General features: G+C 34.4%; 1 protein-coding gene across 16 annotated transcripts in view; it reads right to left on the bottom strand.

Annotated features, from left to right (window-relative positions):
- LOC129952848 (sorbin and SH3 domain-containing protein 1) overlaps positions 1 to 25,378 on the bottom strand; it is a 360,372-nt gene that overhangs the window by 75,006 nt on the left and 259,988 nt on the right. For 12 of the 16 annotated variants that reach the window (XM_056065716.1, XM_056065715.1, XM_056065719.1 and 9 more), the window contains 3 exons: positions 23,023 to 23,204; positions 15,314 to 19,690; positions 11,205 to 11,288 (listed from right to left, as the gene is read on the bottom strand). In XM_056065716.1, coding sequence (XP_055921691.1) covers positions 11,205 to 11,288; positions 15,314 to 19,690; positions 23,023 to 23,204 — 4,643 coding nt within the window. The remainder of the gene's footprint in view (positions 1 to 11,204; positions 11,289 to 15,313; positions 19,691 to 23,022; positions 23,205 to 25,378) is intronic. The other 4 variants (XM_056065708.1, XM_056065725.1, XM_056065713.1 and 1 more) reach the window with 3 other exon arrangements.

Raw genomic sequence — 25,378 nt, 5'->3', positions numbered from 1 at the left:
TTTTGAAAAATACTTTTCGGAGTCAAACTTTAGTGCTGTTTACGAACCTAAATTTTTATTTTAACAATATTTTTAAAGATACTTAGAAAACTTTGATAAGAGCCATTTCAGCATAAATGACGTTTTTTAAGACAGGTGAAGATTTTTAGATTATTATATGAAATAATATAAATATTTCAATTGAATATTGAAGAAAGGGATTATAGGTTTGAAAACCCATCACGAATTTTATTGAAACAAAATAACCTCATAAATGTAAGTAGTCTCAAAAAGCCTAATATTCATGTTTTTTTTCGAATTTAAAAAAACTTAATATCTCATAAACCTGACGTGATACATTAACTTTGAAGTGGTATTAGAATTCAGAATTTGAAAAAGTGCAATTCTATTCCCAGTTAAAAAATCGTGTCCATTCCTTTTTTGCTATTATTCAAAACAACGCGCTCAACTCAATAACACATGTTTTTAGTTGGCTATACCCAAAATTCAGAAGGTTTTAAACCGACTTGAAATGTTGAATATTGTGTTGGAAAGTAATTTCCCTTTGAAGTTGAATACTTTCTTAAATTTTGTAGTTCAATTGTTTGACGATTTTTAAGGCTAATGTTTCACTTTTCACTTTTCTTGATATGTCGAAAAAAATCACAAAAATACATTTTTAGGCCTCTATAGGTAGCCTAACGTCTAAACCCTTAAATGTTCGAAAAATTTTGGGTTTTGATGCAAATATTGGAAAAGTCAATTTTTTCTCAGAAGGAACACGAATTAGTCGATTTGACATTTTTCAACGCAACATTTTGTATTTCCAAATTTACTTCTGCAAAAGAAGAACTGTCAAAAAAGTGGATATTATTATGGCATATGAAATAAATGACAAAAGCTTACAGAAAAGAACTTTTGATTATATGCTCTGTCATTATAATGATAAACATAATTTGTTGTCTTTTTTCCAAAATAACGTTGTCAAATATTTCCATGATGCCACTTAAAAAGCATTTTTAAGTCAGTGTTTAATTTTAAAAAATTTCAAGGATTTTGAAACATTCATTAATTTAAAAAGTGTTTTTTTGCTTGATAGAAATTGAAAAATGGTTCAAGACCTTAAACCCATTATTACTGTTTAGAAAAAACGTCCTATCACAAAATAATAAAAATAAATAAAGTGAAATTGAAATTATCCAATGTCTCATTTTGACGTTTTATATTTTAACTCGCTTTCGACTACTGTCAAAAAATATTTGCCTCACTTTCATTATGTTTAAAACAATGTTTGGTTGTATTTCGACACGTTGTATGCAACTTTTTAAAATTTAGATTTTCTTGTCGAAAAAATATTTTAATATTATTTCAATTCTAAGTTCGTGGCAACACTTTGTCGCCATTGAGGGCATAAGACCTCTGGCAAGGGCTGCATCAAGGGGTTGATAATTTTCATCGTGTTCGTAATATTGTTGCTTCTGCTAGCTTCAAAGAAACTTTACAACACCCCTTCTTTATAGTTGCTATAGTCAAGTGTTTTTGTCATGGTAACGTGTTTTTGTTATGTTTTGGAAACCGGCAAAAGTTTTGGTTATGGATATAGGTTGTTGGGGTGTTTTTTAGTTTATTTTATTTGTTTTTTTTTTTGGAATTGTATGTGAGAGTTGTTTCTTATTGCGATATTTTGATTCCTTGTTTTATTACGAAACTAACAAAAACATAGAAAAAAGCAACAAATGACATAGATTACGATACGAACTGGGAATTATGAAGTTGTTTTTTGATTTCATATAAATTGTTCCTAAAATGTCATCCCCCTAAAAGAAATTAACTCAAATTGTTTTATTTCATTTTTATAATTTTTTTATTTAAGAAATTGCATGAAAAAGGTGGAATTAATGACCATCATAAATGAAGCCCTGAATAAAAGGCTATACGAATATTGCGATTTTTCGAATTACTCGAATGACGATAGTTGACATAATTTTGTTTATACCCTAAGTTATACCTTGTAAAGATTTTTAGGTAGTGACCACAATGTGTATAAAGTGGGGCATTTGTGGAGGTGATATGATGATGACGACGCCACCGTTTAGGTAAAGCTTGGTGTACACTTTAAAGTAGGTATAGGTGGAGGTATACTGCAGGGGTTGCAAAAGAGAGAATTAAATTGACACAGTTTAAAAACGGTTTTTTTTAAAGGTTGTTGTTTTAGTTTTACTTGTTGTTTTGAAGTAGGACTTAATGTACCTAGTTTTAAGTAGGTTATGCAGTTTTTGTTTTGTGAATGGAAATTCCATTTCTAGAATACGAGTAGCTGGGAATTTCCCATAGTAAAGTTATTGTTTTTTTTTTTCTGTTTGTTTGAAAAAGTTGCAAATACCTAGTTGGAAAAAGCTGTTGAATTAAAGCTATGATTTAAAGGAGTGCAATATGGAAATATAGCTTTAAATTTAAGTACAGAGTGAGCATGATAGATTACAAAGCAGTTGAGGCTGATAACTTTCCATTGGTGTCATTTAAAAATAATTTTTTGGAATAAGCCAAACTGTCATGTTAATAACTTCGAAAAGTATGCAATACGTGTAATTAGTTGAAGTTTTTATATATATTTTTGACGTTAGACCATTTTAGTGTGGCATTTTGGCAGGATTGGATTTTTTGTACAGAAATCTGTCAATTATATTTTATTTTAAATTTTATTAAATATTAACAAAATTATCAAAGTTAAATAATTTTTGAGTCAACTCCTTTTTTCTCGAACTTTTTAAGTTCTTTTTTCTTGCACGAAAATTATCAATCTGATGCAAAATTAAATTAGACCAGATGTCAAAAACGTTTACTTTTGTTTAATAAAACTATTCTAAAAATAATTATACTTTTAGCTAGTAAAATATTTTAGGTTACGATTAAAAAAAAATTGATTGATTTTCTCAAAAACGGACCAATAACTTTTTTTTTAATTTTCCAGTAATTTTTCTTGACCTTCTTTTAATATAAAAAGAATGTTTTTGTATGGCTGATGGAGATTACGGGGTATATTTTGTTCTTAATTTTTTTCAGAAACTATTGAATTGATAAAAAAGAAATTTTTCTAAACTAACAGTCTGAATAATGATGATCAAAAATATCAATTATTCTTAGATTGCTAAGAAATGCAAAATATTTTTTTGAGCTCAAAAGTAGATACCTCAGGTCAACATTTGTTTAATGAAATTCAAATGTAAAACGGTTATTTTAAAGCCTTTAATAACTGCGTGATAAAAATATATCCAAAAAGTAATTGAACAAATTTTAGAAATAAAAAATTAATTCTAAAAAAAACAGCTCTAACGATTTTCGAACAAGACCTAGAGTAGGCAGCAAATGTTGTGAGTAGAGTGATAACCAAAATTGGCAAGTTTTTTTAGCCGTGATCGTAGGCTAGCGTTTGAAAATTGGCATTTTTAGATTTTGAGGTCGAAATGATAAACACATGAGTGATCCATCAAGAAATCAGAAAGAATCCCCTGATAACAAAAATGTGTGTCTAAGACGTATTACTTTTACCGTTTTGCTTGTTGCGGTAAAATTTACCACAACAAGTTTCACTCACCTACTCTATATCCCGTTCCCTTTTAACCTTCCGTTTTTCGTTGTGGCTCCAATATATTCTAAGAGTTCAGTTGAATCCTGTCTTCCATCAGTCAGTGTCCTGCTCTTAATATATAATGGAAAAGCAACCAAAATTAGGTGTGGACAAAATGGTACATTTGTGCGACGGGCGGTCCACAAAGTGATTGCTGGAACGACAGACGGTCTGCACGAATACCAACCAAGGTGACAGACAAGTGGTCTGGTCACACCAAAACCAACAAACAAAAAGGGGCACGAGTGACACTTGGTCCTCGATTGCTGATGTTACTCATATGAGAATGGCTGCATGCCCAACATAAATCAATTTCGTTATGTAAAAGATGGAACGTTAACACGAGTCCCTAATCCCCTAGTCTGCACGAAAGTCCAACGACAAATAGAGTAAAATCGCGAGTTCAAAAACCACTGCCAACTTCCACCCTCCGATAGTTAAAACAAACATTTTTACATAATTGTAATTTCGTACAAAAAAAAAAGAACGCGTTAAACACTTGAGTTTCGTGCGACTTATCAAAGTTTCTCCAAAATTATGGGGGTGTTAATAGGGTGGCTGAATGCAACCATTGAATTCCCGCTCACTGGAAGAAGTACTAGAGGTCGGCGAATTCAATGACAGTGGTAGTGCATAAAGCTGGGGTGAAACGTGCGAGTAGGAAAAGTGGTGGTGTCTCAACTGCGTTCGCTCACTCTTGCAAATAAGCTAGGTAAAGCTGAATTAAAACGCGATAGAGACCCACACTTTCTGATTGGCCGAAAGCATGTGGGAATGGAAGAAAAAGGAGAGGTCATCAAGGCAAGGTGAAAGCCTGGAAGATCACTTTTTTGCGAGATAGAATCTGAACCGGAGGTTCAAGAAATTGAAAGAAAGAAAAAAAAAAAGGAAAAACTTTGAGAAGTTAAGAAATTCAAGTGTTGTTGGAAGTGAAAAATTTTAAAAATTTTGATTAAGAAGAAGAAGAGAAAAAAAAGGATTGAAAAAAAAACAGCTAGGAGAGGGAAATTGGCACTTTGGCAGGATATCCAGAAAAGATAAGTATTTAATTGGTGTTAAAAAAGTAGAATTCCTTTTATTTGTCGTGGTAATAACTATTGAGAATCGTGTTATAATCGTTGGACTTTCGTTTCGAAAAAGAAAAAAAAGGCAATTCCGAGAAAGCGGAACTCGCGTCCCGTAATTAGAAATTTTCTTTGTCCAGTAGGGACAAAAGGTTAACGGTCCATCTTCGGTGTCATACACCAACTCTTTGTTCTTAAAAATTCTTAAAAGATCTTGGGTTTTAATCCTACTTGTAAGGTTTCCCAAGCAAAATCGAAAACAATTAAAAATATTCCATCCATTTAAAACATTTTTTTATTTGTTCACAAATTGTTCTGGTCGGTTCCGCTCCAAAAGGTTTGTAATTTCCTTTTTTTTTACAAAAAAAAAATTACTGGCGCCCATCTTGTTCCTTCTAAATTTGATTTTATACATATTTCAAGAACACCCTATTCGCAACCCACTATCAAATTAATTTGATAATTTCGATTAATAAAATTAACCTTGTTCCCAATTAATTAAACCCACCCCAAAACTGAGCTATCGGGCGACAGCACTGCTTTTGCTGTCTGTGAGGAAATTGACGAACAAACCTTTTCGCGTCTGACAGTTGTCTTTGATTTAGATAAATCACAAATAGGTACTACTCGTGCGCGTCGGCTACCTATTTTATTCAATTTTAATTCGTTTTCGTTTTTTTATTACAATCTTTTGAGTTTGCGGATAATCAATCCGCCATCGTAATATTCGGTTCGTTATTTTTCACAACATGCTTTCCAGGCGCAATTCAATTGTCTTCAAATGCATTTTTCAACTTATTACCCTGATAACTTTTATCATACAAGGTATAACCAAAAGAATGATACATTCTAATATCAGAAACCTTTCCATGACTACAAAAATGTCCAAAGCATTTTGGATGCAGCCTTTTGGTTGCCAGACGCGCTTAAATAGTTTGTCAAATGAGTTTCTTATCAATTCCGTTAAATCATCCCGGTTTTACAATATTATTTTTCATTTTCCAGCCACAATGAGAAAAGGAAAGCTTTATGCCTGCATTGATTGCCGCATTTTTCAAAAATTAAAATATTTAGTTGAAACGATTTGTTTGTTGAAATTTAAACCTTCTACTTGACGGCAATAAACTTCCTTCAAAAATTATACATAAAATGATTGAGCATTTAATTTACTTTAGGGCTTACAAAAATATTGTAAAATCTTAACTAACTTTTACGGATAATTTTTTGACGAAGTTTGGAAATAAAATAAAAGCTTGATCAAGTAATTTTCGGTTTATCAATGTAACTTCATTTTTAAAATATTTAGAATTCAAGTATTTATTTATTTGGTTTCGCTACAGTCAGTTGAGGACTACGGCCAGTGACTTTCAACTCTCAACCATTCCTGTGTGCGAGTCCTGTTGTCAGGGATGGAGGGCACTTACAGTTTTAAGCCGAATCCGAATGGCTTATTTGAGAAAACACTTTCCATGACAAGAATTACTCTTTCAGAATTTGTCAATTAATCGCAAAAAACTTAATCGTGAAAAAACTTTAGATGGTATAGGCAGGGATCGAACCCAAGACCTCTGGCATGACAGTTCAACGCACTAAATATCATGCCACGATACTGGCAGAACTTAATCATTACTTTACATGTAATCGTATCTGTAGATCATGGTTTAAAATATTTTTTGAGTTCTAGGAATCTTAGATCTCGGTTTATTGGAACTGATTTCTAACATTTTGTTTACTACTATTTTTGTAGCACTCGTAGATAGTTCGTACGTTCGTTAAAATCTGTCAGTTTTTGATATTTCCTCTTTGTTTTCGAAGTAAAAATTGTGTTTTCAGGTTTTATGAATTTCGTTTAAGATTTGTGTTGTTTAAAATGATTCTTTTTTTGATAAATTTACATATGTAAATACATACATTCATATATTTGTGTTTCACTGAACATTTTGCTTGAAAAAAGATCAAACGAAATTGGTTTCGAGTGTAGTATTTTTAATTATTTCTTTAAATGCATATAATGTAAAAATAGGCGTCTTGTGTTCTATTTATGTCTATTTGTGCAAACGGAATAGTCGTGGTCATTATTAACGCTGAAATGTATAATGTCTTCTCTTCGATTTAAAAAAATATGTAAAACTAAATTAAAGCGCACGAAAAGTGAATAATTTAATGGATTTAAATGCTTATGTAAATTTTACACTTTATAAACTGTCAGCGTCCACATTTTACATTTTACAGCTCCTATTTATGACTTTTTTGAAAAATCGCCCACTTTTGTGTATTTTCTTAAAATCCTTGAGGTCTTAAATTTGATCCAAAACAGGAATAAATCAAAAATTAGGAATTTAAAAGAAGTACAAATATATATCCTAAATCCCCAAATTTGAGGGTCCAATAAATCGATATTCTATCCCAAACTGAAATCTAAATCAGAGTTCTAATGCTTGGAAATTTAACGAAGAAATGAGTAAGAGCTCAATCGAGTTCTAAATAGGGATTAAACAGAGTTTAAGAGACAAAAACTTTATCAAGAAATTGGCGAAAGTTGGTTTGTAAGTTCCTTTTTTTATAATAAGCAAACACTTAAGGGGATATTACTACCCTTATTGGGAGCACTAGGAAAGGGAAAGAGAGGTTTACATTGGTTTTTGAATTCCCAAATATTGCAATGGCTGGGAAAGACAGAGTGTGGTAAGGCATTCCACATTCGCATAGTACGGCTAAAGAACGAATCTCTATACTTGACGGTACGACCGAAGTTGGGCTCGAGGGTATGCTGATGAGCATTCCTAGAAGCGCGAGTATTACGGTTGAACTGTTTAAGGGGAGGAATGCAGCTGGCTATTTCACGAGAGAATAAACCGTTAAAATAACGGTAAAAGAGGCTGAGACAGGATACTTTACGACGATGTTCAAGCCACGTAAATGATCCTACTATGGTATTATCACCAATCAATCTAAATGCCTTACGTTTAATACTGTCCAAGATGTTTGAGTAAGTGGCATGAGCACAGGCCCAGATATGGGAGTTATACTCAAGTTTTGGACGTATATAAGTCATGTAAATAACAGCCAGATCAGAGGGGGAGAAAAACTTCTTACATCGCCTTAGAAAACCCAAACATCTTGCGGCATTTTTGGCGACATCGCGTATGTGATCATTCCACAAAAGGTGGTTGGTGATACACATACCGAGAATATCGAAATGTTCAGTCTCCTTGATGCAAGTACCATACATGGATAATGGCAAGGGGGTGTATCTCGCTTTAAAGATACAAGACAGCATTGCATTTTCAAAGAATTAAATTCCACGCGGTTTTGTAATCCCCATTGAACAATGGTGTTTAGATCAGAATTTAATGAACTTATCATATTTTATCGTTGCGGTTCCACATTCGAAGGTGAGTAATGTGATTCTGGAAACGAATATGAAAAACTAAGAGTACTATCGTCAGCTAAACAATGTTTTGGATTAGAAGTTGCAGACAGGAGACCATTAATAAAAATAAGAAAGAGTGTTGGAGATAAAACGGAGCCCTGGGGCACACCAGCATTTATTTTGTAGTTTTCAGACTTGAATCCATCCAATACAACTTGTATTGAACGATTCGAAAGGTAATGAAGCAGGGATTTGTGAAAACCGAAAGCACGCATTTACGATAAAAGATCCTGCTACCAAACCCTATCAAATGCTTTTGAAATATCAAGTGTAATAATCTTACTTTCTCCAAAATGATTTAAAGATTTGCTCCACTGTTCGGTGAGATGAACCATGAGATCACCAGTGGTCGTATTGCTACGAAAGCCGTATTGTCGGTCATTAAGAAGCTTTCGATCTTCGAGATATTTCTTGAGCTGATAATTGACCAGCGTTTCCATGACCTTTGAGAGAAGAGATGAAAGTGAAACCGGTAGGGAAGTGGACGGTGAAGAAGATTCGCCTTTTTTGGGAATAGGCTGGACAAATGCGGTTTTCCATCCGCTCGAAACGAGACCTGAGGAGTAGGACAGATGAAAAAGCTTACGCAGTGGTTTTGCCAGCGTTGAAGAACACCTCTTCAGAACAATAGCGGAAATACCATCCGGACCAGCGGATTTATAAATATTGAGATTTTTAAGAACACACAGTACGAGTGCGAAAAAAGATTGGTCCCATAGAATGACTTACTCGCTCTAGTACAGCCGGAGTCATAACACTCACTGGCAGCGTTGAATTGGCGGCGAACTGCCTGGCAAAGAGATTAGCTTTCTCTTAAGAGCTAACAAATGGAGTGTCATTGACAACAAGCCAAGGAACCGAGGAAGAGTTCCTCATTTTTTTTACAAATGACCAAACATTTTTACTGCCTTTAGGTCAATACAGTAGTTTTTGCCGTAATTTTTGGTTAGTAAAAATTTGGTCCGTCGAATATGGGTGTTGCAGGCCTTCCTGGCTTGCTTGAACTTATTCCGGTTTTCCTCAGATTGGCTTTTTCAGTTAGATTGGCTTTAAAAAAACAGAAACTTACCTTCATAACCCTAATAACTTCTTTACAGCTCGCATCGAACCATGCGTTTTTCTAAGGTCTGATGCTTTTAACCCTATTCGGGATAAAAGTTCTCATTCCCAGAAGAATCAAACTTGTGATCATATCAGCGCTGGCATCAAAGTCACTATCGATGAAGCTTCTCTTAGGAGCTCTTTCTTTAACTGGAGAGTTTTTACACGAGAAATTTGCTGATATGAAACAATGGTCGGATGTGCCTAGAGGAGATAGAACACTAACACTAAAACAGTTTTGTAAAAGAACTTTTTTCGTGCTTCATTTAATGTAAGGGCGGTTGTTTTATATAATGTGCAAACAAATTGTTGATGCTTTGTTATATCATTCTTTTGGTTATACCTTTAAGGACAAATCTTATTAAGTTGAAAAACGCATTTGAAAAACTATTTAAATGCATCTGGGAACCAGATAGCTAAAAGTAAAACGTCTTGGACATACATTTTTGTAATAAGGGACTTGTTTTGATTTTTTAATGTTCTACTCTTGTGGTTATCATTTCATGGAATTTGGTTATGACTCCATTCCCAGAGTTTGCTGCCGGCCTTAGGTCTATTATAAATGAAAGTATTTTTAAGAAATTACACGTTTTGAAGATACTTTTGTTTTACAGGTACATTTTTAAATTCTTAAAAAACTATTGTTTTTAGACAGGTCACGACGTTGTTGTGAATTTTATTTTTAAAACTAAATGTCAAAAACGTTTTTGTCATTGCATAAGATTGTTCTGGATTTAATATGTTTTTGTTTTCGTAAAATATTCAAATTGACAAAATTTTATTCACTTTTTTCTAGCTTTACAAAACTATCACTTAATATAAAATTAAATTAAGACCTGTGACAGTAATTATTCGAGAAATATTTTTAAAAACTGTATGTTTTTGAAAGCCCTTTTTGTATATCTTAATATTTTTATCGTATATCATATAAATTATATTCTAAGGATCTTGAAATATCAAGAAATGTCAAAATATTCAATTTGACAAATCGGAATTATTACAAGAATTTTCTATAAGAAGTTAATAATGTATTTTGCTTCATGTCTTTGTTGAAAATTAAACGTATTACAGAATAATGTTCTCTTATGTGTGATTTTTAACCAAAAATTGGGCGTTACTTTAAATTTTTTAAAAATTCTACTGATATCTTGTTAAATATTTGATCTTTATTTAAAATTTAGTATATGATTAATTTTAGTTAAAAAAAACGTATTTTTTCCATAAGTGGATCTTGTTTCTTGTGTTGGTAACATTTTTGATTTAAATGACACCTGTCAACTGTCAGAGTCTGACATACTCAAGGTGATTAGTCGGTCAAAATGCTTTTTGAATTTGATGAAGAGTGTTTCATTAATGATAATTAAGAAAACGGTTTCTTCCTTGTCTTAAGTTGATTTTGTTTTGTCGCCATTTTGTGTTTCAGATGACACATGTCGGTTGTCAGAGTTTAATACTCGTTAAGTGATAAGTCGTTAAAAATGTTTTATGAATTTGATAAAGAGTACGTGATGAATGTTGATTTTTTGCTTCATAAGTGGATTTCATTTTGACGATATTTTATGTTTTAATTGCCACCTGTCACCTATGAGAGTTTGACACTTGTTAGGTTATTTGTGAGAAAAAATGACTTTTGTATTCACTTAAGAGTATTTGACTTATGTTAATTGAAATATAGTTGTATTTTTTGTTCTTTTCTTTTGATACATATGTTTGTTTTTTTAATTTCTTTTTTGTGTTTCAAATGACACCTGTCAGCTGTCAGAGTTTGGCACTTGTTAGGCGATTGGTCGTTAAAAATGTGTTTTTAATTCGATGAAGCGTATTTTGTATTTCATACGTTGATTTTGTTTTGACGCCGCCGTTTTGTATTTAAGATAGCACCTGATGTCAGCTGTCATAGTTTGACATTCGTAAGATTATTCGTTGTAAAAAAATGTGAAAATTTGAACTTGAACAAATCTTCAATAAAAAAAAAATCTTCTCAAACAACATCACTCACCTAAGATATAAGATCCATTTGAATCTAATGGTAAAGGTACACCCTTAGTTGGTGGCACCGGTGGTATTGGTTCATCATCGTCGTCTGAATTCATTCCGGATATGGGTAGGTACAATACAGGACAAATAAAACGAACAAAAAAACGAAAGAACAGAAAAAAAGCAAGAAAAATAAAATATTTTTTATGTAAAATGCAGGTATTGATGGAATAGTAATGTTTTTGTTTCTTGTATTATTATGTTGTTTAATGAAAACTGAATAAATAATTATTAGGCATGTTGTATATTCTTGCATGTTTTCTAGTTGATGTTTTTCGTTTTGTTGAGTTCAAAGAAATCCAAGACTTTTGTACGATTAAACATTCTCTAGCTACAACCAAAATACAAAAATTAATCCAAACCAAGCAAAAGATGCCACAGGCGATGTGAAGCATTTTTAATTTTGTAATTTTATAAAATTGGAGCAAGTTTCCTGCATGTAAAGTATTTTAGTATTTTATGTGTAATATGAACTTTCAAACCAACTTTTACCCTCAATTTATGATTTAGAAAAAAGGAGCAATAAGTTTACATACGACGACGTTATGGTGAATGTGGCACAAGTTCATATAAATGTTTGTAAATAAATAATTATTATTTATTAATATTATGCGTAAATGTTTATGTAAGCATAAGTATAAGTCAAAAGCATATCTAATAAATGTTTAATGAAGCATGAAAGCAACTTAATTAAATAAAGATGAATTTTGTATGTATGTAGGTTGTGTGATAGTCAACCAAGTGTATATTAGTTCTTCCATTATAATTATTATTATTGACTTTCCCGCATTAAGATGTAAAAGATACCTTTATATTTAGTTAACCTTTGAGAATTTTGGATAACTTAACGCATCCTCATATAACAACAATATATACTTAAGCTATACTTGAGTGAACTAAAGAGAGTAGATATGGCCACTTAAAGTTCTAAGAAGTATAATCATAATCATAGTAATCAGTAACAGTGAAGTCAAGCCAAAGAAATTAGAGCCATACAACTATATCTACTTATGGTAACTACTTGTTGTCTACTTATGGCAGGAATTGTGGTTTAAGGGTTTATAAATATTTCTGAAGAGTACTTATATAAGAATTTTAATTTGAAGAGAAATATTTTTGCAAAGCGATTGGACTTTAAACAAATTTCTCAGCAAAAAGAAGAATTTTGTTTTTGTGAACGTTTTCTTATAATTGATCTTCTCACGAACAAAGAATGTAAGGACTGACGAAATGATGACAATTTTGACCTTTTCAAATAAATATTTCTGTCACGAACAAACAAAATTTGTATTATTTTTTCCATTATTGAGGAGAAAGAAAAAGATTTTAAGTTCAACACGAAATTTGGTAGTTAAAGTGAACCAAGCTACGAGAGAACTTTGTAACAGTCATTTTTGATGACTAGCAAATTTATGTAACTTCTTCTTCAACCTTGCCTTAAATAAAAAAAAAACGCTTTGAAAAATATTGAAATCTTATTTCCAAATTGAGTGCTGTGATGCTCAAACAGTTCATTGGTTTTGAATTTCTGAATATTGCAGTTTTTGGGAAAGACAGAATATGTTAAGGCATTAAACATTCACGTAATACGGCTAAAGAACGAATCTCTTTATTTGGCAGTACGACATAAGTTGGGCTTTAGGGTAAACTGATGAGCAGTTCTAAAAAACGCGTGTATTACGATTAAACTGTTAAGGGGAAGGAATGGAGCAGGCTATTTTTCTAGAGCATAAACTGTTAAAATAACGGTAAAAAAGGGTAGGACATTATGAAACAATCACATTATATCCAATCAATCTAAATGCTCTACGTTCAATACTGTCCAAGAGGCTTAAGTAAGTTGCAGGAGCACCAGTCCAAAGATGGAAGTTAAACTCAAGCTTTGGGCGTCTATAAGTCTTGTAGATAACATTCAGATCAGAAGACGACAAAAACTTCTTGCATAGCCCTAGAAAACCCAAAATCTATCGTCATTTTAGGCAACATCGTGTATGTAATCGTTCCACAAGAGGTGGTTGATGATACACATATCGAGAATATTGAGATGTTCGGTCTCCATGAAGCAAGTTCCATCGATGCATAATGGCATAGAAAACAGCACTAGGTTTTCAAGGCATTAAATTCCACACGTTTTTCCCCATTGGACAATGCTGTTTAGGTCGGAATTTAATGGGCTTATCATATTTTGTCGTCGCAGTTCCATATCCGATAAAGAAGGATGTGATTCTGAAAACGAATACGTTTCGTCACGAAATAATGTATTGGATTAGTATTTGAAGAAAGGAGATAATTAACAAAAATGAGAAAGAGTGTTGGAGATACAACAGAGCCCTTGGGCACTCCACCATTTATTTTGTGGTTTTCAGAATTAAACCCATCCAATACTACTTGAATTGAACCATTTTAAAGGTAATTACTAATCCAATGAAGAAGGGATTCATGAAAACCGAATGAACTCGTTTTTGATAAGAGAACGTGATGCCAGACCCTTTAAAAAGGTTTTGAAATATCAAGTGCAATGATCTTAATTTCTCCAAAACGATTTAAAGATTTGCTCCACTGTTCGGTGAGATGAACTTTTGTATCATTAGGTGTCCTGTTGCTGCGAAAGCGTACTGTTGGTTATTAAAAAGCTTTAGGTCTTCGAGATACTTCTTGAACTAATATAAATTCATCGGGTAAACGACCTTGGAAAGACGGGAAGGACGGTTTCCCATGTTTGGGGATGAGCTGGATAAATTCGTGTTTCCATCTACTCGGAACGAGACATGGGGAGTAGGAGAGGAGAAAAAGATTACGCAGTGGTTTTCCCAGCGTCGAAAAACACCTCCTCTGAATCATATCGTTGATACTATCAGGACCAGCGGATTTATGTATGTTGAGATCTTTTAGGACTCTCGCTACAGTGCGAGTACGAAAAAGATTGGCCCTATAGAAACTGGCAGCAAAGAGATTAGCTTTCTCGAGAGAGCTAAAAAATGGAACAAAGGAAGAGGGAGAGGAAGAATTTCGAAATTTTTCACGAATGACCAAAAGTTTATACTGCCGTAATTTTGGTCATGTTCAAATTTGGCAAATCGAATATGGTCGTGTCAGGCCTTGCTGGCTTGCTTGAACTTATTTCGGTTTTTCTCAGTTTGATTGGCTTTAAAACAACGGAAAATGACCCCTTTATCCTAATAAAATCTTTAAAGCTTGAATAAAAATATGCATTTTTTTAGGTCTGACGCTTTTAACCCTGTTCTAGATAAAAGTTATCATTCCTAAGAATCAAACTTGTGATCATATCAGCGCTGGCGTCAACTTCATTATTGAGAAAGCATAGTTAAATATAAACTAGTTAAAGTTCCTATTATTGAGACTGTCCCAGTTGGCTTTCTCGTATTGCCAAACGGTTCTCTTAGGAGATCTATCTTTATTTGGAAAGTTTTGACACAATGGTCAGATGCGTCTAGAAGAGATACAGCACTAATAGTAAAGATCAAAGTTTTCAACAAAAAATTGAGTGTTGGGACCAATTTTTCTTCGGAGCCTAGAGAGCAGGATTGCAAAACCCAAGAATAATTGTTTGAAAAGCCTTTCTGTCTTCAAAGTGTGTTAAAATATAGCTTGAAGGTTGATAATGTTCTTAAATTTAGAAATTTTTAAAGTGCATTTGTTTTGAATTTTATAGGAAACCTAAAAAGTGCCAAATTTGACATTTTTTTGTTTGAAGTTCAACCAAAAGGAACTCCACTTAATCTTTTTTTAGGGATTTATTTTGATTTGAAGTTCCATAAAATCCACAACAGTATTATTGGAAACATTGATTTTGAAGCTCAAAAAAAGAAGTCAAATTCAGTACGAAAATATTATTATTTACTAAATAAAGAAGAGAATAAAAGTACAGACGTCATTCTCGAAATATAAAATAAAAACATCTTGTGCAAAATAGGAGTCCCTAATTGTCCTGAGACTTCCAAGACTCTTGCGCCTCTAATTTTAATACCTATACAAAATATATCAAAAACTACAAAAGTGCAAACAACTTTCACACTCTGTGCAAATAAAACACTTATTTAACTATTTCACCTTTGAATTTGACAGCTGTCGACTTCTTCACATTACCCTGAGACTTAGATGATTTCTTTAGATAATCGTCACTAGAATCAGGAACGTATCTAGCTTTTGGTCGATGAATCAATGGGTCAAATTTTTGATTAGCAAAAAAATCAAAACGTGGTTTCAAAATCGAAATAACTGTCTGTTTTTGTTTGGATTTTGGCGGAGATGTTGAACGGGACCGATAACAACATTCGTGACGTTTGGCTTCTTTAGTTGGCAGTGAATCAGATTTTGCTAATTTGACGGGTTTTAAAGGCGTCGGAGGAGGGGGTGGTGGAGAGCGAAGATTGTTATCCTTTGTCTTTGGAAATTTGTGAGCTATCCAACTGGCAGTGAGGTGGGGAGAAATGTCACGTAGTTCGGGCGATGAAGTGCCTAAACGAGGTTGGCATACCGGGGAAGTTCGATCCGGAGAAGTTTCGAATATGGAACGAATGCGTTCGATTCCAACACCACCACCAGCATGTTGGGTAGTTGGTTGACGGACGGCTGGACTTGGGCTGCGAGATTTCATCATTTCCTGTTTTAGAGAGGCCGTTTTGCTGATGACATCAATGTGAGGCATTAAACGGTCCTCTTTGCGTATAGGCATCCGTTGAATAGGAGAGCTTGGCTTTCTAACACGACTTCGACCACGGCCAGACGATTGTCGCACTTCAAACTTGTGAGCGATCCATGAAACATCACCGAGCTCATGGTCTCGAACAATCGTCCTAAAGGTGTCTTTTGATCCGTCATTGCAGAGTTCCGGATCGCTGCGCACCTTCCGCAGCGGGCTCAACTCAAAAAAATGCTTCTTCTTTTTAGGGCGGCCGAGACTTTCAAATTTGTCCTTGATCTTTCGAACCTCTCCGGTATTGACTCGATGAAGATAGGATGTTTCCTTCGATTGAGGTGATACACTCCGAGACCGAAACAGAGTTTCTAACTCTTCATTGCTTCCCTGGCGAGATGTGCGAAGAGTCAAAGACGTACTTTGATTTTGATCGTGTTTGGTCTCGTGATAAATTGTCTCGTCTGGAGGTGGTGGAAGTCGCGGTATAGGAAAATTTATTCGAGAAGATTCCTTTTCGCCAAACAGATCTTTGAGATCCGTCACCGATGAACTCATTTCTTGATGGTGGTATTTTTCCGATTGAGCTCTAGCCTTGATGTTTGCCTCAATGACACGCATGATTTCGTCTTCATCGGGTGACGAATCCTCACGAGCATGGTAGATGGTTTTTGGTGATTCTTCGAACCTGCGTTCCTCGAAGTATTGGATTTTCTTTGAAACTGTTTCATCGGGCTGTTCAATTGTAACTTCTAAGGAATTAGGCTCTGTATTGGGAGCTTGTGCATCAGGGGCTTTATCTGACTTTGTGTTTTGATCTTCAGCTGATTTTCTCTTGGGCTTCATAGGTGGTGGTGGTTTCTTGACTGGATTCAAATTTGTCGGTAGTGGTGGTGGAGGTGGGATTTCATGGGGCGTTAGTTTAGCATTTTCAGCTGCTATGGCACCCCTAGTTTCCCGACCAACTATAATTGGCGAACTTGAACGGGCTTTTCCTTGAATTTCACGACTGAAATTTTGTGAAAGTCTTTTCTTATCGGCTTCAGTTAGTTCGCTCTTGAATTCCCGAGAGAGTTTTTCAATTTTCTTACTTTGAACAGACTTTTCTGAAGCTTCTTTGCGACGTAGAACCGGTCCAATTAGTTCTTCCTTCGATATCGAAGAGTTACAACGAACTTTGAGGGAATTTGAAGGAGCCTGTTTGTCAACTGTGATTACAAACTCTTCGCTTACGTCGGGCTTCGTCTTTGGTTCAGAGGCATTGTAGATTTCATTCAGCTGTTGTGTGATTTTGCTGACTTGATCCTTGGACAGAGTGCTTATGAGCCGGTTACTCAGACAAAGTGGCTTCTCCGGTGGTGGAGCTTCGCATTGTGTTTTCTGAACTCCAAATGATCCGTTCTCCGAGTTGTACTTGATTTCCATATTTGAGGCCAGATCAACAACGGAACTTCCCCTCCAGTAGGGTTTGTAGGTATCTTTCTTTGCTTCAAGCTCTTGCCTCTTATTCTCGTCCAACCATTCCTGGTGGATTTTCTTCTCGAAATTCTCTCTCAAGTCCTCAACTGACTTTTCTTTGGATTTCAGTGAGAGATCTCTATTACCAATCCACTTTACGTCCTCCACATCTTTTGGACGAAAAAGAAAGTCCTTCTGTTTTTGGTCTTCTTTGAGCTTTCCAACTAAATAGCTTAGTTCTCGCTCAGCGCGTTCATGACAACGAATCTTACGCCATTCTTCAAAATCCAGTGGTTCTCCCTCTTTTCGAATGGGTTTGAGACTGGTTGCCGAAGTTGCCCGTTCTAATTGACCGACCCTTTCAAGTGTGCTATAAAAACGATTCAGGTCTATAAACCGATCGGAATTGCATAGCCGGCAGCTTGGACTATGGCGCTCAATATAGTCAAGAGACGTAGCACTGTGAGAGAATTCTTCGCAGTTGTACAGACTTTTCTTCGAACGGTCATCAGCACTGCTCAAGCTACTTGCTCGTATCACCTTTCCCGTGTCACTACGCTGACTGTCTCGAAAATTCTGAATACGACGTCTTGACGGGGATCGCATTTCCCTTGATTGAGGAACACGAATCTCACGAGTCGGTGAAAACTCTCTCCCGGATGTTCGGACAGGGGACTCTGGTCGAGCAATGTCACAAATCGGCCTTATGGGTTTGACTGGGCGTGGCTCACTACGGCTCCTTTGTTCATATTGCCAAACAAGGTCTTCTGTTCGACCTGCACGATCTCCAAACTCGGAGCATTCTTCATCGCTATGGAAATGCTCAACGGCCTCGAACTCTTCAACAAAGTGAGGTCTTACTGGAGGACTGAGGCTGCGATAGGCAATAGTTCTTGAGTCACAAATTGCCCTCTTTGGAGGTAGTGAAATAGTATTCCAATATCGTGCTTTCTCATGAACCGAAGCTTGACGTTTTGGCTCATCACGTTTTGGTGAATGCTCCCGCATGAAGAGATTCTGAAAGAACTGATGATTAGATCGAATAATCTTCTGCTGCATTGGTATGGCCTTGATGATTTTCTTTTTTATATCAGGACTTTCCTTGATTTTTTTCAAGACATTACTGTCACTTTTGCTTGAACATATTGTTACTGGCTTCCTTTTAGGTTTCTCAGTTTCAATTTTCGAAGTGCTCTTACAGATTGTAAGTGGAGACTTCTTCTGTAAAGGCTTTGGTTTTGGAGCTATAGAATCGACTGAAAATGTTGAGCTAGTTCTGGCTAGGCTTAATGTTGAGCTTGTCTTTGCCAAAGACTTTGAGCTGGTTTTATCAAGCATCACCTTCCCGGATTGTGATTTTGAACGAACAGTCGCAGGAGACTTTGTAAGCATTCTTCCAGACGATGAAGATTGACCCCGTTTAATGGGTGGCTCTTTCCTTGGGGGGCTTGGAATGCGTCGAACCACATAGGTTGAGACATATGAAGACATAGTTGGTTTGATTGGTGGCAGAACTCTAGGAGCTGATTTGCTTCGCTCAATCGGGAATGCATACGAACGGACAGCCCTTTTAACTTGATCAGGAGACTTGAGTCTCGGGTCTCGGAGAATGTTTGTACTAGCAGTGAAATCAGTTCTAACTGATGGCAGTGATTCTTCAATGCGCTTCTTCTCTTCGGCAAACGAACGTTCTTTGGAGACACTTCGGCCGAAAGCAACCGGACTTCGGCTTGTTGCTCGGAAGGTGGACAATCTTGAAGCACTTCTCACAGGACTAGAAGAGCTCAAGCGGACCGATTGTTGCTTCCTCGAAACTCTTCCATCTTGAGACTTTTCCTCTCTACCACCACTAGATGCCGTAAGTATACTCACAACGGCACCAGCCGATTTCGACCTCATCAAAGGTTCCGTACGACGCACGGTTTTTCTCAAAGTTATCGTTCCATATTTTGTAGGCTTCGGCGGAGTTGGTGATGTAATGGCGTCTTTTGTTTGAAAACATGCTTCATGTCGGCTTGAATTCGCCGAAGTTGGCCGACGCCCATGAGGCGATGGCGATGACGATGATAATTTCAAAGCCATACTATTTGTACGGACTCGAGATGATTTACGATTTGGTGGCATTGGTGGTTGATGCAATGGAATGAATGATGGCACATTTTTCGGAAATGGGGCAAACACATCTATGGGACGTGCAATGTTCGTAATGGGACAACACAAAAATTCCCCCCGTTCAGCTGATGTTCGATGATTCTTAGACATAACTAATTCTTTGCTATGTACTCGAATCTTAGTCAGTGTGGGAGTTATTGGTAGATATTCGAATTCGGTTTCTGAAAATTTTTGGAGAAAAAAGTAGAAGGGGAGAATATTCGTATTAGAAAATGTTGTTTTCGGGAGGTTTTAAGTTCTGGTATACATAACTCGGTGTAACACACGGTGCAGGTTAACCAAACATTTTTTGGAACATTTGAATTTTTAAAAAACAATTTTGCTGATTTTGACACTCTGGTGAACTCTGGAAACTGTGTAGAAAATTTGTTGAGTTTTGTGTGAAGTGAGTATGTTATGTGTTTTTGGTGTTTGAGATTGTGAAGGTTAAATTTGGAAATTAACAGAAGAATATTAAAAGAAAAAAACTTAAACTCTTAAATTGGAGATGAAAACGTAATGTATGAACGGGCTTGAGATGAAAAAAATTATCATAAGGCGTTAAGGCAGATAACAGAAACTGCAGATGCACTTATTATTTCGTATGTTTCCACAATGAAGGTGTATACAGATTTTCATGAAAAACAGAAGAAACAGGTGCATAAACAATTGATCGAAAATATTAGGTTTCAAAATAGATTAAAGTTCATTTCAACCCTAATTTAACTTTCCATCGAGTTTAATGGGATTCGAAAAGGCACGAAGACATTTTGTTTGATGTAACCGTCTAAATTGTGGCATGTGACAACGCACATTGAATTTTAGTACAGTTAATATTTTGACAGCAGTTGCGTCAGCAAAATTTAACATTTCTATAAACATAAAGACCAATAAATTAGTTGCGAATAAGTTCCAATGAGTTTTTGAAATATAATAGAAATATCAAAATTGACATTTTATTAACTTTGCTGACATTTAACCCTATGGCAGAAATCAAAGAACGATTTGAAGGTATATTCAGATTATTTAATTGACTTATTTATTATGTAAGGTAGAAATGTCAAAACTGACATTTGGCTATCTTCACAGATTTTCATGCTGACTACAAAAAACCTGCGATAAGCTGCGAGTAGGCTCAGATGATTTTTGACATATTTACTCAGGTTGAAATGTCAAAAATTACTTCGGATTTGCTCTGCCGATATTAATTAAGAACCCAATTAATGAGTAACTTAGAGATTTGGATAATACTTTGACACATTAACCAATGTAGAAATATTAAAAATGACATTTGTGTCTCTCCACGGACATTAACTCCGATTTCATAATACAATGAATAAAGTGTGGATATATTTCGATTATTTTTTTAGATAAGCATTTACAGTAGTAGAAATGTCGAAATTGACATTTGATTTCCTACTCTGACATTTATAGGAATTACAAAAATCAAAGAACAATTTGAAGTTATAATATACAGATGTAAGCTAGAAATGTCAAATGTCTCTAATATTGTAGCTGATCCAGAACCCATTTAATGCGGTTCGGATAGATTTGAGTAGTTTTTTTTACATATTTATTTACGTCAAAATGTCAAAATTGACTTTGGATTATTTCCGCAAATTTGTATGCCTGTAAATGAGTTGAAAATCGGCTGAGATGAGTTTTGATATTAGCTAAACCAGAACTGTCAAAAATGAAATGCGATTCAATCCGCAGATATTAATAGCAGTCATAGAAGCCTAATTAATAAATTGCCAATGAATTTGGATAATGTTTTGAAACATTTACCAATTTAGAAGTGTCAAAAGTGACATTTGATTTTCTCCGTTACATAAAACAATTATGTTAATACATTCGGATTATCAAAAATGACATTTGATTCAATTCGCTGACATCTATTCCAATTGCAAACATCAATAAACAGTTTGAAGATATATTTAGGTGATTTATTACATTACAATGTAAGGTAGAAAGTGTTAAAACGGGCATTTGTTTATTTTCACATATTTTCATGCTGACTACAAGAATCCTTTTGACATATTAACTTTTGCAAAACTTGCCAAAACGACATTTGATTCTCTTCGCAGATAATAATGTAAATCATAGATTCCACAAGTTGCAAATGGAATTGGATGATTTTTGACACAAGTATTAACTGTAGTAGAAATGTCAAAATTGACATTTGATCCGCTGACATCTATGTCAATTTCAAGCATCAAGCAACGGTTCGAAGATATATTCAGGACTTACAATGTAAGTTAAAAATGTCAAAAATACAAGAACTTGTAAATGATTTGCAAATGGGCTTATAAGATTTTTGACATATTTACTTATGCAGAACTTGCAAAAATGACATTTGATTCCCCCGCAGATAATAATTTAAAAAATAGAATCCAAAAGTTGCAAATGGATTTTGGAAGATATTTTGACACAGTTACAAATGCAGAAATGTCAAAAGTGACATTTCATTTTCACCGATTACATAAAGCAATGATGTGGATATATTTGGATTAATTTTTGACTTAAGTATTTACTGTGGTCGAAATGTCAAAGTTGACGTTTGATTCTCTTAGTAAACTACTCATCAATTCAATTTCAAAAAGGTCAATTAGCAAAATAGGATTTGTTTTTTTCTCCAGCAACGGTCAAGTCTAAAGCCCCCGACAGTTTGTATGGGGTTTTTATAGAAATCCTTCTCTAATCCCGCAACCTTAAACATAACCAGTTATTAAAAATTCCTCCTACCCTATTATTAATTATTTGATGTTAGCTTTAATTAGAAATGTGTGCATAGATTTTAGAAGAACAATTTTAAAAGTTATTTGCCATTGCCAAGCTAGAAAAGTAAGTAATTGAGAGAGAGAGAGACAGACACAAAATTATAAGTAGAAAGTACTATAAATCAAAAAGATTGCTACTTCAGTTAGGATAGAAAGTAAATCAAACAAAAAAAAGGTTTTATTTTCCTCTTTATTCCTTTCAACGAACCCGAAAATTATCCTTTTTTAGTCAAGACCACCACCACATCAATCTTTTCCAAACTTTCAAAACAAAAAACTTCAAAACTCAGTGTGTTTGGTTTAGTCCTTTTTCACCCAGTTAAAAATAAAATTCATTATTGCGAATGCTGCACTCTATAAAATGTTAAAGATAACGTGCTATATTTTTAGATTTGCTGTGCGCCGCACTCTACGAAAATAAGTTTTCCAGAAATAACACTCTTTTCTTTGTTGCCTTTGCCCCAAAAAAAGGACGAAGCCATACTAAAGGGTGGCATATCCTTTTGATGGGAAAGAGATTTTGTTGTTTTTCATTTTTTTAAATTTTGTTTATTTGCAATTTTGTGATTTTTGAGAACAAAACTACTATTTTTAGAGCACACACACAATTTTCTTTTTTTTATTCGCATTAGTATTTTACTCGTCCTTGTGCGTTGTTGTCGTTGTAAAGGACAACTGTATGGACTTCTTCTTTATACTATGTTTCTACTTTTATACTATATTGAATTACATACCTTTTGGTTTTTCTGGGGCTGGTTTCCTGAAACCCAAAAGTGGTGGCTGGCCTCCTGCTTGGACACTCTTATAGACTTGTTTCTGTTCGACTGGACTCAATGGGGACTGCAAAATGGGGACATCCTTTTTCCGGAATACTAAATTCGAATCACTCGTGTAACCCTGTTCCTTCAGTAATGCTCTGGTTTTGATTTTTTTTCCAGTTATTGTTGTTGTTTTGATTGAATATATGAATTTCATTCCATTTTATTGAAGAAGGACAAAGAGAAAGGAAGAAGAAAGTAAAAAAGAAACATTATAAGAATATGGATAAGCTTTAAGAAAATAAGAAGTGAAAAAACATTTAACATGGACAAAATGTTGAATTAGTTTACATAAATAATATTGTTGATTTGAGTTCAGGAAAAACAATACCAATGTTGCGTTTTACAGTGGTTAGATACAAAAAGATGAAACAAATAAAATAATGACATAAAATTGTATCGAAAAACAGTTTTTAGGGGTTTGTGCATTTGGTGTGTTAATTTAAGACCGATATCTTATAAAGTCAGTCATAGGATTGTTTTAAAATTTATTTCAATTTTTGTTTTAATCTTAATTTGTTTTCTTAATTTTATACCATAGAAGAGATTTTCAAACTTTTTGAAAAAAAAAAATAATTCCTAAGATTTGACTTCGTGCCTATGAAGCGTTTTTATGATGCCAATTTTTTTTTGTTAAATTGAATATGCTCTGACAACAAATGACAACAAGTGTGGAGAGAGAAGCAGAAGTTGTGGGGCTGAAAATTAATTCCGGCAAAACAAAAATGATCAGCCTCGGAACCCAACAGTCCTCTCAAATAAATATTTCCTTGCAACTTGTGGAAAAAGTGGAGAGCATTTAATGTCTTGGAAGTATCGTTTCCATAGAAGGCGGACCCAAACAAGACTTCATTTGCAGCATCGGCATAGCAAAAGCGGCGTTCGGTATGTTGTTGAAAATTTGGAGGAATAAATTTATCAGCTTAAGAACAAAAACTACAACTGTTTCGCACAAATGTCTAATCTGTGCTTCTTTACAGGTGCAGCGCTTGGAAAATTACTTCAGCCATTACAAGAAAGCTGCAACCCTTCGTGAATAGATGTCTTCCTAACATCCTAAGGATTTTCTGACCAAACCCTTCATCAAATGAGTTCCTTTATTGAATGATAGGCCAGGAACCTATAGACTCTATAATACGAAGGCATAAGTGGCAACGGATTGGACATACTCTTAAAGTAAAAAAAGGAATGACTGCATTACAGTCCAAGCAATGCATTGGAATCCGCTCAGATAAGACGGAAGAAGAGCTGGACGACAAAGAAGCATGCCCTGCAGGACAGTCGAGGAGAAATCAGCGTTACCAGGCAAAAGTTGGAGGGACTGAAACACATCAACGGAAACCGTACATAGGCGTAGTAGATGCCCTATGCCCCTTAAAGGGTTTCCAACAGACTTGACAGGTCTGCAGTAAGTTTTGTCTATTTGCTACACTGTTATAAGCAATGAATTTTCTTATACGTTTTTCGAAGAAACTCTATAAGATTTTAAAAAGTTGTTCAAGTTTCTTAAATACTTTGAGTTAAGGCAGACTGTTACAACATTGACGTTAAATGAGAGAAAACGCTTAAGAAATAGTTCCGAATTAGCTGAATTGTACGGTAGGAAATAAATTTAAAAATTATTCATTTGCAGTGATAATTTTGAACTTTAACTTTCGAACAAAAAATGACACATGGAAATCCAGGTTTTAAAATCATGGATACATTTTTGAAAATCTAAATATGAACATAAAATAAAAATGATTAAATTACAATTTTAATGATAAAAATATAGGTATGTTTGATTTTTTTAAAATTATTTTGTTGTTTAAAAATTTTTTTTCGAATTACTGAACTTTTGAAATCATATTCTTTATTCAAAGCTTTATAAGAAGAACGTCATCAAAAATTAAGCAAAATGAAATGAAACAATTTTAAAAAATTTGAAAACATGTTTTTCGAGAGATGCATATAGTCCAAAAAGTCTACGTATAGCAGCTTTCTTTTTGAACATTCGAGATCAATTATTAGTAGTACAATAAATTAAAAATTATTATTTTTGAAAATCACAATTACATTTCTTTTAATTTGGTAAAAAGGTGAGGTGGAAACTTATTTTTTTTTTCAATTTTACAATTTTGGTTTTTACATTTGTTCTTAGTACTTTTTTTTAAAAAAAAAGCTAACATTAGGCTGCTGTACGGAGACTTTTTGGACCAAGTATATTATTTTGGAATGAACTGAAAGTTAATGCATTCCTATTTTCCATGACCAATTCACACGTTGTTTTCTG

The sequence above is a fragment of the Eupeodes corollae genome, chromosome 3, assembly GCF_945859685.1.
Source record: "Eupeodes corollae chromosome 3, idEupCoro1.1, whole genome shotgun sequence".
Lineage (NCBI taxonomy): Eukaryota > Metazoa > Arthropoda > Insecta > Diptera > Syrphidae > Eupeodes > Eupeodes corollae.
Note: the sequence above shows the minus strand (reverse complement) of the source record. Positions and strands in the feature narration are given on the sequence as shown.